Source organism: Ambystoma mexicanum, chromosome 6q (assembly GCF_040938575.1).
Source record: "Ambystoma mexicanum isolate Mex_15411 chromosome 6q, UKY_AmexF1_1, whole genome shotgun sequence".
Classification (NCBI taxonomy): Eukaryota; Metazoa; Chordata; class Amphibia; order Caudata; family Ambystomatidae; genus Ambystoma; species Ambystoma mexicanum.
In genome coordinates this window covers 1,187,889,860-1,187,905,031 of record NC_090937.1, presented here as the reverse complement: position 1 = coordinate 1,187,905,031, position 15,172 = coordinate 1,187,889,860, and the positions used below count along the sequence as shown (strand labels likewise).

General features: G+C 45.0%; 1 protein-coding gene across 5 annotated transcripts in view; it reads left to right on the top strand.

Annotated features, from left to right (window-relative positions):
* The window catches only part of LOC138516580 (uncharacterized), a 486,378-nt gene extending 476,893 nt beyond the window's left edge, over window positions 1–9,485 (top strand). For all 5 annotated transcript variants that reach the window (XM_069631825.1, XM_069631822.1, XM_069631823.1 and 2 more), the window contains one exon: window positions 8,339–9,485. In XM_069631825.1, the coding sequence (XP_069487926.1) occupies window positions 8,339–9,200 (862 nt within the window). In that variant the 3' untranslated portion in view covers window positions 9,201–9,485. The remainder of the gene's footprint in view (window positions 1–8,338) is intronic.
* Window positions 9,486–15,172: the final 5,687 nt, after the last annotated feature.

The following is a 15,172-nucleotide window of genomic DNA, read 5'->3' as shown; positions in this document are numbered from 1 at the left end:
TCTCGACTCCAACTCGCACATGCAGCCGGCTGCAGGGCCAGCAAACGTGCAGCTGCATCCGAGGCTGGTGAGTAGAGCCTGTACTCAGAAAACTATCATTAAACTTGTTAATGTTAATGTTAAGAGAGCATCAAAAATAACAAATTTGTATCCGAAGAAAGATGGGATTAATGTAATGGAACTAAATGCTATTGAGGAGGAGCTTGCGTTGAAAGAGATTGTGATTGATTTTAGTGAATCATTGCCATGTATAGGGTCTAAACTGCTTGAGAGTGTTACTTCCCCGCTAAATTATATGAATGCTATGCTAGAGCAAACTTGCAAAGATGGTCCCAATTTTCGTGGACTGCAACGCTAGAAAATGTACACATTGGCTCTCATTACGACCCAGGCGGTAAGGGGTTTACGCCGGCGTAAACTTCGCCGACCCTTACCGCCTGAGTACGAGTTCCCTTAGCGCCATGGCGGATTTAACACCTGCTTTTAGCAGGTGTTAAAATCCATGGCGCTAAGGGACCTCGTTGTTAATTACGCCACCGTAATTTACGGTGGCGTAATTAACGCCTTCCCCACTCCCATTATGCCCTATGGGGCAAAAATGGGAATGGGGAAGGGTAAATGGGGATTGGGGACTTACCGCCCCGCCAAGGTCGGAATGGGGCGGTAAGTCCGCCAACCACCATGGCGGAGTTGGCAGCTTAGCGCCATGGACCATGGTGCTAATAGCACCATGGTTCTCCGCCAAGGTCGTAATGAGGGCCATTGAAAAGTTTGTGGTGTCAACATGTGCTATGTGAATGTATTTAGAAAGGTAATTGCAATTGATGTGACCGAGGAGAGAAGTAAACCATGTGCACTAAAGGGGAAAGGAAAGAGAATTAGTCTAGAATTAGGAGGGGTTAAAATGTCACCTGACACGGAGCTCTTAGTATCAGAGGAGAGCCTGTGCTTGAATGCCTCGTCTACTCCAATGTTTGGTAATAACGTAAACAGTGAAAGCCGGGAACGACATGTCCCTGAAAAAACGCTGATGAATAGAATCAAAGAGACATTAGGAGTGAAAGTAGACCTTAGCTGTGTGAGTCCTGCAATGTGTAGGATGACAAGCATACAGAACAGCAGACATCTGTTACATGAAGCGGTGGATGTCAGAAATGCGCAATTAGATTCAACCCGCAACTCTAATATGAGAATATTCAGCACAATGAGTATATATGTTGTCTACTGCCATGCTTGAGGTGTTTGAAAATGTACTGACTCTATTGGTGACAAAATGCGAGAGCATCGAAAAAAAACTTGATGTACAGTCGGTTTTGTTACATGAGAGTATTAACAGAGGAAGACAATCCTTTGGAGACCGTAGTAGTAATACTGAAAGTAAGACACTCAGTTGACAAAAGAGCTTGATTGAGGTAGGGGTGCAAGCAATGCTATCCAGTGATAGAGAGAGAGAGAGGAGTGATTTGGAGTTATTTTTATAATGTCACAGAAACTGTCAGTTATCGAAATAAGCCAAAATGTACTCTAAACAGCAGAAAAGGAAAATATCACAGGCAGTGATGTATGGACCCAAAAGCAAAACCGAGAGTGACAGTGGGTGCATCATACCACCAGATAACACAGTGCTAATTGCTGAAGGGAGATTAGTGAGTGAGGAATCGGAAAAAGATAAAGGTATGATATGATATGATATGGCATTTATAACGCGCCTATACACAAGTGTTTCGAGGCACGATGAGGGAAGGGAGGGGAACGAAGGGAGGACGGACAACGATCCTACTAGGCCAGGTGCCACTCAGATCGCGCAAGTGCGTGGGAAGGGGGCAGGGACAGTGCAGTACATGGGAAAGATGATAACAATAAGTAAGTAAACAGCCAGCATGTGGCAAGTGCAAGGGTAAGTGTGGGAATCAGGTGTCAAGGGCTGGTAGGGGGACTGTAGGGATGCAGAAACAGTCCCCAAGTGCGGGGGTAGCCAGGTGAGCAGTGCAGGTGTGAGACGCTGGCGGGGGAAGGACCTGGGCCTGAGATCAGAGGGTGTCCAGGTAGCCAGCACAGTTCCGGTTACAGCCAGGAGGTCAGCAGAAGAGATGAGGAGAAAAAGCAGGTGCTTCCGGAACCGGAGATGGTTCTGCTCAAGTTTAAGGGAGGCAGGGAGGCATCAGCCGAAGAAAGAGATCTACCACCAACTCGTTGCTTGGAGAAGCGACTGACCCCGAGGGAGTTGGAGGTGGATGAGCGAAGAGCTCGAGAAGGAAGATATTTAGGAAGAGAGAGTTGAAGGTATTGAAGCCCCAGGCCCCAGAAGCCCTTGTGAACGATGCAGTGGGTTTTGAACTTAATCCTTGCAGCCACTGGTAGCCAGGGAAGAGATTTCAGTCCTGGAGAGATACAATCCCTGGGCTTGAAGCCAAGGACAAGTCTTGCAGTCCTGTTCTAGATAAGTTACAGAGGGCGGAGAGTAGAAGCAGGCAGATTTAGAAAGAGGCTGTTACAATAGTCCAGCCTAGAGAGGACCAGAGCTCTGGAGACAGTGAGCTTCTGGGGGAAGGAGAGGAAAGGATGAATACCTCTAAGGAGGCGCAGCTGGTAGTGTTGCTTCTTAGAGACATCAGAGATGTGAGGAGAGAAGGAGAGTGTGGAGTCGAAGATGACCCCAAGGTTTTTTGCTTTGCATGTGGGAGCAGGAAGAGAGCCAAGAGAGGCTGGCCAGAGAGCTACAGGGAAGGAGGGAGCGGGTGTGCCGATGAGGAGAATCTCAGTCATTTATAGGCTGGGCATTACCAGCTTCCTGTTCGCTGTCATCGACAGATATGCATTTTTCTACTTCTAATACACAATCTCTTACACCCACATTCGCTTTCACTTTTTTCTTTCTACTTTTATTTTTGATTGATTAGCACCACAAGACTCATCTGGTGTCCGAAATGCTGACTCATATGACTGATGAATTGGGGATTCATGCTGCTGAGATACACCATAATGAGTCTGCTCCTAATAGTGGCCAAACAAATGGGAAAAAAAACTGTTAATGACATTCAGAATTATTCGGTGGAGGCTGCTGACGCCTCTGATCGATTGAGTGGCAGACTCAATGAGTCTGGTGATGCTAATCAATCAAAGAAAGGTAGAAAGAAAAAAGTGAAAGCGGATTGTGGGTGTAAGAGATTGTGTATTACAAGCAGAAAAATGCATATTTGTGAATGGGAGCGAACAGGAAGTTGGTAATGCTCAGCCTATAAATGACATATCACTATTGAAGGGTGGTATTTTTGCCCCACAGACTCTGGGTAAATGTCTAGTCAACACTGCTTCTCAAACAAAAGTAAATGGTGATAATAAAACAAATGCGAAGGACACTAAGGAAGAAAAGTTGGGAAGGAATGATGGAAAGAGTGGGATAAATAAGAATGAAATGATAAAAGCACTACAGATAAAGGCGATCGCTGGTATTGATCAACATCCGCCGTTCAACCGAGCAGCAGTATTACACATATTCCTTGCAGTTGTTCCACTTTTTGTATTAACAAATGACGACATTCTAATAGTGGACTAATTAGATGACTAAATCAATGTCACTTCCAATATGTGGTGTAGATATAATTCTGCATTAGAATACATTCTTCAACATGAGAATGAACTCTTTAGATTAGGTTATTGCTGCTTAAAGGTGTATATGAAGAGAGTCAAATACAGTAACATCTCTGACACAAATAAAGAGGAGAGCCAAGAGGAGAGATAAGGATTACATCAGAAGGAATTTTAGTCCAGTGGAGCAGCAAGTGAGAACGGGCAAATGAACAGCCAGAGTGAACGAGGTGAACTGAGACCTAAACAAGATGAAGTGTGTGATCACGATGGCTACTGTCCATGGCTTTCAAGGCACACTTTACCAAAACTCCTCGATGGCAATGATGTGATCTGTTCTTGGAATACTAGGGGGTCTATCCACTTGTCTTATGAAGAACTCTTGGCACCCATTGAATTGTTTTGTATTGTAGCCTTTCAGGAGATCTGGATGACGGAGATCTGTGAAATTGATGGTTTTAGCTAGAGGATATATTCCCTTATGTCCCGCTGACGGCTTCCCATCTTCGTTTATGCCTGTGCCCTTGCTATCACTGCATGCCCCTCCTTCTCCTTCGCGCTCCTCTGTATCCTCAAACATCTTCCAGAGGTTCAATATTTTTCTTCTGTTCTGTAATTGTTTCCCTTTGTACTTTGCTGTCAAAAAGATGGACATGTGTTCCAGAATATTTCTGTCATCCCCTCTCCCCTAGTCTCAGTCACCCACTGGCTGTGACATTTTTTGATCCTGTCACAGTACAACGGCAGGGCCTTGCACATGTATTATGTGGGCGTTTCTCCCACCATAGCCGTGTTGATCGTGCTCTCACTAGTGCTAAGCATCTGCTAGTTGTATATATTGCCAAAAACACAATTCAATTTTCCCCCCTATTTTCGTCAAACAAAAATACTTCAAACAATTGACTTTTCCTTCCCCCATCAAGAACCGCACTCTCTACATTCACTCCATACCACACAACGCCCCTTCTGGGCCTCCTCCCTACACAATGGAACACAAGAATAAAACAAACTAAAATAACAAGCTCAAATAATAATCACTACTATTCCTGAACCCTTTTATTATATGGTGCTCCTATGTATTTCCTCTGTTTCTTCTTCGTTAAACAATATGAGTGGCGCCACCTTCTCCGCTCACTCGGGGAGGCTCCCTACACATTTGTTTTCCTTTTCTTGTTATTCTCCTTAAAAGTTAATAAAAACAAAACAAGCCACATACATGCCACACTTCCAATCTCAATCTCTGTGTGTTCACACCGTTCACATTTTCCCATACATCTGTCCCCTACTTGTTATCCCTTGCAAGGCTATACTCACATGCACGTGTTCACCCGATCTCCTCCGTCACAGATTTCCAACAACACCGGCCTGCCCTTCTCCTTGAAGCCGCACACCACTCCCAAGAGCAGACGGGATTCTGCAAAGACAGCTCCTGTAAAGCCACTCATGGATAACATTTTTTGGGTCTGGTCACTGTAGGTGGGCGTGGCCCTTCCTGAGAGGCTGCCTGGATACCTCTGCAGGTAGAGGGGGTGCTGAGATCACATCAGGGTCACCAAATGAAGGCACACCCCTGAACGCTAACGCCAGAAAAAATACAACCCACTAGGGAAAAAAGGTCAAGAGATTTCTTGCAATGATAACAAGTTTTAATTGAACAAAAGATAAGGATGCCAGCAATGAACTCTGCTGCTCGAGAACTTTCTGCCGAAAAAAAGTACAAGCAAAGGGTTATAAAACAGCTCATCGCCATCAAATACAGTGAAAACCTGTGTGGCTGGTTGGTGAGAGCCGATACATGGGCTGGGGTGCAATTGGCCCTAGCCCCATCCGTCCATCTTCCATCACATCAAATGACATGCTCCTCTGACTCATCTAAGAAAAACAAAAAACATATAAAAAACAGGGGTACAACTAAAGAATGCAACATGTGAGGAAATACAGTTTACTAAGTACATTGAACTAATACACTTAACACAAACAGTAATCAGTAATATCACACACGCAGACACACACATAAACACGTGGAAATATCTGGTGAAATCTGCATTCAATCTGCAGGTGACAGGTTGGGGCTAGCTCTGCCTTTCAGCCAAGCCGTGGACTGGCCTGGAGGGCAACAGGGCAATGTCTGAACCAAAAACGCCAGATGCTAGCGTGGGCCAGTTGTTTGCTCTAAGTGGGCCACTTTCTTGGCCAATGTGGGCCAGTTTGATGTGCTACTTCGCTATGCGGCAAGTAGCATTGACCAGTGTTGCTAAATAAACAATCTTTCAAATGCACAATTTGCATCACATTGTATAATAAAACTCACCCTTGGGTGCGTTTCACAAAAGGAATGAATTGCCATTTGCAACTGTGGGCCACTTTTTCATTGGTGCCGAGACAATTTGATGCCCCAGTCGGACCCTGCTTTCAGCCTTCTCATTATATTATCTACATAGAGAATCGTTACATTGGGCATTAGTTACCCCTGCAATTTATTTCAATTGCGAAATAAAATGAAGTTCATATTTTATAATACAAGTATTCAGAAATGTATATATGTAAGGTGGCAACACTACAGTTAGTCTTCAATATTGTGAAATATGACAGCTGGGGTGGCAATATAACCTGACCTCACACTTAATTATAAAATAATTAAGATGATCATGTAGAGCAGGGTATCGAGGGAATTCCCTGCCCAAGGGTCTGCAAGCTTTGAGTTTGCTGATGTTTTGGACGACACCTCCCCTCGGCTCTAGCTTCCATATTCAATTGTGGGGGATGCTGGTGGATGTAGGCCAAAACAGCTTGAGAGACACAGGTTTCAGACCCAGTCCGTATAATTCCATAATCATTCTTTTTTGGGATAGTTTTGTGTGTGCTTTCTGTGCATTTATTGTAACTAGGACTTCATCCGCATAAAGAGCTGCTGCTCTGTTTGCTTTTCTATTCCCAAAATATAGGGATAAGAATGTGTTTATGTTAAAATATGTCTTGTTACCAGGCCCATCGTGGTGACACAGGCTGCCATCCTCCGAGTGGGCAGGCAGCCTATACATACATTATAGTTCGGTGTGTAATGTATGATGTGCTCAAATGACAGCCAGCTCAACATTTGCTCTGGCACACGGCCTCCAAGAAATGTGCAGATCACCCTGGCCAATATTGTGAATGAACTCTTTCAGGGAATCAGGCATGTAAACAAAGCACACCCTCTGTGATCATTTTCGATTCCTAATTCTTTGTGAACCAGGTCTATAACCTATGATTCCTTTTTAGTACAACTGCTCCCGACAATCATGTCGTTGTTGCAGGTGATGTTCATTAAGGACCGTTTTCCTTATCTTACAATAAATAAAAAGTACACATGTGTACTCCATATGGTTATCTCCCCTGTGGAGCATTACCTGTCCCAACTCCCATCCTCCCCAATCATCCATCTTTCTTCTGACTGGTAAAAGCAAGTGTCCAGACCCGCCCCGCCACCACGGCTGATACCGAAAAGTCATATTATGGATAAACCAAGCATCCCTCCACGTCTGTTACTCACCACCACAAAGCCACCTGAGCCTCTCCCTCACAATCTCAAAGCCACCCGGTCAGCAGGTAGGTCTGTAGAAAAACTGTAATTATTTTGCACTGTGACACTTTCAGTCTGCACCCCACCATAAATATACTTTTTTTTCAAAATTTTGCATTCAAGAACATTCAAGCATTTGATTTGGCTGTGATAGCCCTTATCGCACCAAAGACAAACATTTGGACTTATTTGCAATTAGCACCGGGGCTTGGGTTATAGCCAATAAGCAGGCTTGGCATATGGGCTGTATCCACCAATCTGAGGCTATATTCTGAGAAGCCCAGCACTTGAACATCGATCTCCCCTTACCGCCATTACCCTGATTCACCTCCCCGAAGCCGCCCACAAATCCATCACCCTCTGCAATCTGCACATGCAGGAGGTGAAGGCTCTTTCTTATTTCAGAAATGACAAATAATTTCTTAATGCAACATCTATGAAGCCGCACCATACTGCCAAAATCCCTTTTCTATGTTGATGACTTCATTGTCATCAACAATGAAAATGGACTTGAGCAGTACTGCACGGCTTCATAGAAATCTCATATATCTTTTTTCTCTTTTATTTTTGTATTCATTATGGGCATTTAGCACCCGCATAGGACGCTCACAGATGATAATGGCGATATTGGCCACCCTGACAGGCCGACAATGGCAGTTAACGCACTGCAGAGGCCTCATTAAGGGACCCTTGTTTCACTTGGGCACTTAACTTGGATAGGTGCCTAGCAGGATTGGTCTGCCAGGGTGGTCAATATGGCCTCCCTACATCTCAAGAGAGGAGATTTGAGACCATGCTTGAAGATTATAAATTGATTTTAAAAAAAGACGGCAGCATTGCTGCCATTAGTTAATGAGGTAATGTTTGTGCATGTGTTTGAGCTCTTGTAAATGTGCTTCTTTTGGCCTTTCCATCAATGTATGGTTTTTGGTTTAGCCTGTGTACAATGGGGGGCCTGGACTTCAGCCCAAAGTCTGCAGACTTCACTGATGAGCAGGGTTCTTCAGCATTCTTACAAGTGGACAAACATGCCTACCATTGTTCTTTGAAGCCAGGGAATACTTACTCCTTGGATGTGTGCTTAGAATAAGCCTGTGTACTAGAGTAAGAATGTATGTCTCGTCACAGCTGTGTTATGCGCCCTCTATGTGTCTCTTCACCTGACAGTGTTTTGAACTCTCTTTTCAGCTATGGTTTTGACGCTGAAGGCCCATCACTTGACTATGCCGGGAACGAAAACAATTACAAACACAGCGAACATGACAACCAGAAACAGAAATCCCACCACGGACCACAGTTTCACCAGAATCAACCCAGTTCCGGTGGGGTAAATAGTGCTGAAACTAAAAAAGGACTGAATGCCTGCCAGGATGCCAAAAGAAGTGCAGGGGAGAATGTGAATGGGGGAGTAACAGAGCATCTCCCGGATAAGAAATGTGACCTTAGTGCCTTACACACCCATGCACATGTCAACACAAGCGCAATCAAAGGGATCATTGAGGGGCAGACGACTCTTCCTGGCTTCGGAAGGGATTTCCTAATCACCAGAGGAATCTCGCAAGAAAATCTACTTGACATAGTACCTGACAAGGAAATCTACACCAACAGGACTTGCGCCTCCGAGGAGCCTGAGAGCCTTCAAGATGAAATCTGCCAGTCAGTGGAAGGCAATAGCTCCTTGACAGAAAGTGCCATCCTGGACATAAGAAATGACACTGTATCGCAAAGACACACTCCTTACCTGAATGACTGCTATGAGTCAGACAGTCTGAAGAGTGACAACATGGTTGTCACAAATGGAGAGACTAAATCAAACGGTGGGAGGTGGGGGTCTTTAGATTTCACAGATTCCATTGTGGACTATGTCGCCACAAGCCAACCTCTGCATTTTGCCACCCATTTTGGTGGACAAGCAGCCTTGTGTCCCAGAAGTGAAGAGATGGATGACGAGGACATTGACCCAGACGTGGCGGAAGCTCTTGCTGCTCTGGCAGCGGCGACAGCAGGGGAGGATTACGAGGATGATGTTAATTGGGAAAATGGGTACTGACAATTGAGAAAACACTTCTTAAAGCTCTTTAATTAATCATTTCTTCTTTTCTCTGGTTAAGACATCAAAAATCACTGTATATTCTTTGACCCAAAAGATACCTGATCTATAATGAATACCTAATGCGAATCAGTAATTGTGGGCCACGTGTAGTTACCTACATTATATTATTTTTAAGTTAAGACATTTTTAAAGTGCTGCATGGCATGAATCATATTGGAGGCACTTTATAATGTAAATCATGCTGTAAATAGAACTGAAATTAAATGAAAAGATATTCCACAATTGTTTACCTCATGTTAAGTATGAAAATTATATATATATATATATGTACATATATATATATTTATTTATTTATTCTGCTTAAAAAAGAACATGTGGTCAGTTTGTTTAGATGTATGTAGAACGGAAAAAGCCAAAGCAATGGCTGCAGCCCCATCTCCCACCATTTGGAGGTGGGTAGTATGCAGTTCATCTGCGTTTCCCACTGAAAACACTGTTCACAAAAACCCAAAGAAGCTAAATTCCACATAACATAGCTCTTTGTAAATGTAAGTAATTCACATAGCTCAGCCTGTTCACTATAATGTCTCCATGGCCGGCAGGTTTCCACCCTATAGAACCGCCTTCATGGTTAGTCATTGTGTGGTCTTAACCAGCATAGTCTGCGGTGAATGATCACGCGAGTTGAAGTCCAACACATCTGGAGGGCCACATAGTTAGGAACCAATAGTCAGTGGACCCTGAGAGCATGAACTGTTTTTCTGAGCCTACATCTTTAAATTTGCCTTAAGTATGTTCCAGAGTTTCCCTCTTGCCGCTAACCAATCTTATTCTCTTCTCCTGAAACAATCATCCAGGAAGAAAATACAATCAGGAAGGTAATACATATACACATTGGGCCTCATTACGAGGAGTGCAGTAGAGGATTAATGGCGCCGGTAGAGCTGCCTGCGCCGTTAACCCTCTACCGCCTCATTAGGAGGTCTGCATGCGGGTCCCGCTAAGGACGTCTTGGTAAAACCAGGCGTCCTTAGCGGGACCCGCTAGCAGACCAGGATGCTAACAACGGGCCTGTCATTAACGGGCCCATTGTTAGCATCCTCCCCATTCCCATTTAGCCCTATGGGGGCTCAAATGGGAATGGGGATGTACCGGGCACGGGTTCCAGGTATAGGGAATTACCGGGCCCTCCAAGGTCGGAATGGCCCAGTATTTCCCCATTCCAGGGACCCGGTACCGGGTATGGGGGTAGCCATGGCGCTAGAAGCGGCATGGCTACCTTCATACTCGTAATGAGGCCCATTGTGTAAGGGTGCAAGATGTGCATTATGGACCAACTAATGTCAATACATTTACATCCATGAAACTTTGAATTTGTTAGCCTTACGTGAATGTGCCAAATGGTCCTTCATACACATATGATTTTCTGTTCAATAATTGCAGTTAGGACCCTAGGTGGGAAAACACAGACCTGTACAGTCTGAACAGTTCATCTACAATTGCAAGTCAGAAAGATCATGTTACTCAGGTTAGTTTGCACAAAGAGACATCAAAGTGAAGTAGAATGGCATAGCATGAACTCATCTTGCACATGTGCACCAATCTGCAGGGTTAATGGTAATGGCAGGGCAGAGAGTCTTTGCTGGCTGGTAATAGCACACTAGACCAGTGAGAAAGCCAAGAGTCCCCTGGACACAAATCTTGGGTGTTCATGGCTATATCTTTCTAGCGGAAATGGGCTTTGCATGTACTGCACACACCAATTTCCCTTAGAAAAAAAATAACTAAGAAAGCCGCCACTAGAAATAGTACAGGGAGTGCACAGCTGAGTAAATTTACAATTTCCATGGTGGTCAGCACATCAAACTGAGGGGGGAAGATGCTGATGAGGAGGGAGCAGATACCGGGTGAGGGCAATTTCAGAGAGGGATGGAGGAATCCTAGGGTGCTTGGGTGCCGCAGGAGTGCCTTCAAGGGCATAGGAAGAAACAACAACATGCCAACATGCACGAGAGGCACTCTGGAACGGTCTTGTCAGCCATCAAGTCACTCAAAATACTTTATTTTTCGGCTAATCACCATAAAAGAGAACACATACAATAAATAAATACACACATACTTAAGCTATCTTACATACAATAGTAAATAATTAGCAATTAAAATGAGGTTGTAGCCAATTTCAAAAATGCAAACGTTGTAAATGAGTTGGCAGTACTATTATATGTGTCTTTCCTATCCACATTCAAAAACATAGTTTAAAAAACAGTTTGTGTTATCATCACCTTCACACATTTAAGAACTGCTTTTGGTTTTCCCATCATGTTTCCCTTGTTTGCCTTACTTATCTTCACGATACCTTGAGAGAATGTCCAGATCAGGTCAACCTTAATATCTGGCGATAGTATCCTACTTTTAAAAGCTACATTTCAAAATACACCAACAAGAATTAGCACTCTGGCATCAGGCCCTACAGATTGTCAGTAGTAGTGCTTCCAAGTTCCAATATAGATATTATATCATAGACAATCTTCCAGTCATAACTAGATACACATCATAAAGGGATCAAAACTACAATACATTAGAGCCATTAGGGGGTGCAGGAAAAATGGGTGATTAACTTAACGGCTCCCGACCCGCCAAAGGTCTGAAACAAATCCACCCCTCAGAGATATAACAGGGAACAGACCCCAGAACCCTCGTCCAGACATCGGGGGAGCAGAAAGAGATGCTTGGCGATGAGGGGAAAGCGGGATGGAACCTACACTGGCCCAAGTACTGCAGGCAGTGACAGATACAAGGGCCAGCCTGGAGGACAGAATAGGCCAGGTGGGGGTGGATGCCAGGGGTCAGTGTCAGAGAGTAGGGTGAGGGCATTGTCAGAAAGAGTAGGAGAAGCTGAACAGAGGATCAGGCAACTGGAAGACAGGGCCCACCAGATGCAGCTGCAAAGCCATCAGGGTGAATTCTCGTAAGCTGGAAGAGAGAGCAGAAGACGCAGAGGGGAGATCCTGCAGGACAAACATCAGAATTGTGGGTCTCCCCAATAGGGTAGAGGGAGCGTCCATGGATTTTCTTCCTGGAGAAATTCATCAGAGAGGACCCGAGATCAAAAGGAGTCGCACATTTCTTCTCGATAGAAAGGGTGCCCCAAGTTCTTGGTAAACTGCCTCCTCTGAGACCCCCACCATGACCAGTAGTCGCAAAACTCTTCAACTTTAGGGACAGGGATGTCATACTACAGATGGCAAGGGCCAGGGGACCCATCACGATTGGCAATGCAAGCGTCATGATAGCCTGCATGTGCAGTGGGTGAGTAGATACTTTGAGGAGGTGAAAAGGCAACTGCGAAATAACCAATTTAACTTTTGGTATTCCCAGCGAAGCTAAGTGTCATGGTGGGTGAGAGATAATGGCTATTTCAGGACCATGGGGAGGCATGGGACTGGCTCGAGGCCCGAGGAATACAGGTGGCGGGAGCCACGGGGAGAGCAAAAAGTAAAGGCACTAGAGAAATCATCAAAAAGCAGCACGTACCTACAGGAAGGAAGCAGGAATTCTGATAACGGTCGACAGGAGAGGATCCCAATGACTATAGGTTCTAGGTGGAATCAGATGAAACAATCAGTAGACTCGAAGGGGGTACAGCAGAGAAGCTGTTTGTATCAGAGACACCCCAATCACTGGGAGAAGAAAGCGAGAAAGTTGGCTGAAGAAGCTGATTAGGGGTACAACGAACACAGCGGTGCCTTTACTTTCGAATTGGCACATGGGAGGATGGAGGTTAAAGAAATGGGAGGAGAACGTGGAGGTGCTCGTATTGTCAGCAAAGAGGGAGAGGAATGAAAATGAGGGGGGTGTATCAATGGTACCAGCAGAGGAATACAACAAGAGGGCTAGGGGGGCGTGCTAGGGTCGATGGGAGGACAGGGCAACGGGTAGGTAGGATCACAGTGTTGTTATTCTAGTTGGGGGGTTGTTTAAAAGGGCTGACATATACTTAACAGTTGGGGAGCAAGTATAGGGTGGGAGAGGGAGTCAGGAAAGGGGAGTCGGGGAGGAAAGAGATTAAGGGAAGAGGGACTGGGGAGTTTGACTAGACAGAGACAGAACACAGGTACAATAGATAGAAGGGAGAACAAAGGGCCAGGATACTGACATGGGATAAACTATAGACTAGAGTGGCATTGGTATGGATAACACAGGCACGCTGCATTGCGTTTCCTGGGATGAAAATGGGTGAAACGATAAGATTGAGAGTAGTGCAGTTTTCCAATACCTGAAAAGATATAAACCGGATATGGTGCTACTTTAGGAAACCCACCTACTGGGGGTCATGTGCTGTGTACTGGGGAGGGGAACATACAGAAATGTCATCCACTCAGAATTTATAAGGGGATCAAGAGGAGTAGGGATACTAATTAAGAAAACTCCAGCCTTGCAAATCAAGAAAACATTACAAGACAGGAGAGGGCAGGTGGTGGGAATTATTGGGATCATTGGCATTTAGTGTGTACTCACCTCCCACATTGCTTGCGTATTCACTAGAAGAGGTTAAAAGGATGATATTAGAAGTGCAGTCAGGAACCACAATAATCGCAGGAGACTTCAACGTGATGGTTGAGCCCGGGAGGGACAGGTGGAAGTTTAACTCGAGGGCATAGCTCAAAGACAAAAAACTGGACACTTTTCTGGAGGTGATGGGGATAGCAGATTTGTGGAGGGAGTCATATCCGGAAGGGAGAGACTTCTCATTCTTTTTAGAGGCACACAGCTCTTTCTCTAGTATCGATTATGTGTTCTCGCCACACACAGACAGGGTGAAACTGGAGAGGGCGGGATATCTTCCAAGAGGCATCTTGAACCACGCCCCACTCTCATGGATGATTAGGATACAGGCGCCACCCTGAGGGGGAGTATGGAGAATAGGCTCTTACCATTTACTGTACCCAGAGATTGTGAAAGAGTTGAAGGAGGAAACAGTGCAATTCTTCCATCTTAATGCAGACACCGTTGATTCTAAGCAAACACTGTGGTAAGTGTATAAAGCAGTGCTGAGGGGAAAAGCCATGGCGGTGAGGACCGCGAAAGTGAAAGAAAGGGAGAGACTATATGAAGTGAAGGAGGCAATGGTGGTAGACCTAGAAGGACAATGGAGGGAGATGCAGTCAGGGGACTTATAGCGAGTACTAAAGAGGGCAAAGGAGTAGGTCAAAATTGGAGCCCTCTAGAGGGCCAAGAGGGGATGTTGGCATAAGGGAGTGCAAATAGATGAGTGGGGAGATAAAACTGGGAAATTACTGGCCTGTTTAGTGCAAAGGGAGGTGAGGAATCGGCTGATATATCAAATTAGGCTGGAAAATAGAGATGAGACTATGCAGAACTCAAAGCATATTGGACAGATTTTTAGAGAATACTATCGGCAGCTCTATGCGACCCAATTGAGCACATCAGAAATGGAGATACACTGCCTATCATTGGCACACCTCCCACCTGAACACCGCACAGAACCAGAGGGAGAATTATGGAAAGAGGAAATGGAAGCAGCTATCTCTTGGCTGGGGAAAGGGAAAACGGCAGGACCGAATGGACTGTCGTTGGAGCTATGGGTAAAACTGAAAGAAGAGACAATGGGTCAGATGAGGGAAATGCTGCTAGAAAGCAGAAGGAATAGTTTTCTGCCGCCAAACCCACGGGACGCAAGTATAATGGTGATACCAAAGGAAGGGAAGCTGAGGGAGTACTGTGGGTCATATAGACTTATCTCTCTGATAAACGTTGAGGCTAATATCCTGTCCAGCATCCAAGTGAATAAACTACAAAAAGTGACACCGAACCTAGTAAAGGGTTTGCAGATTTATTCCACACAGATCTACGCAAATGAACATCAGACGTCTGTTTTTGGTTCTGGGAATGGCGAAAGGTAAACAGCATTCTCTGGACATACTGGCCATAGACACCCAGAAGGTGTT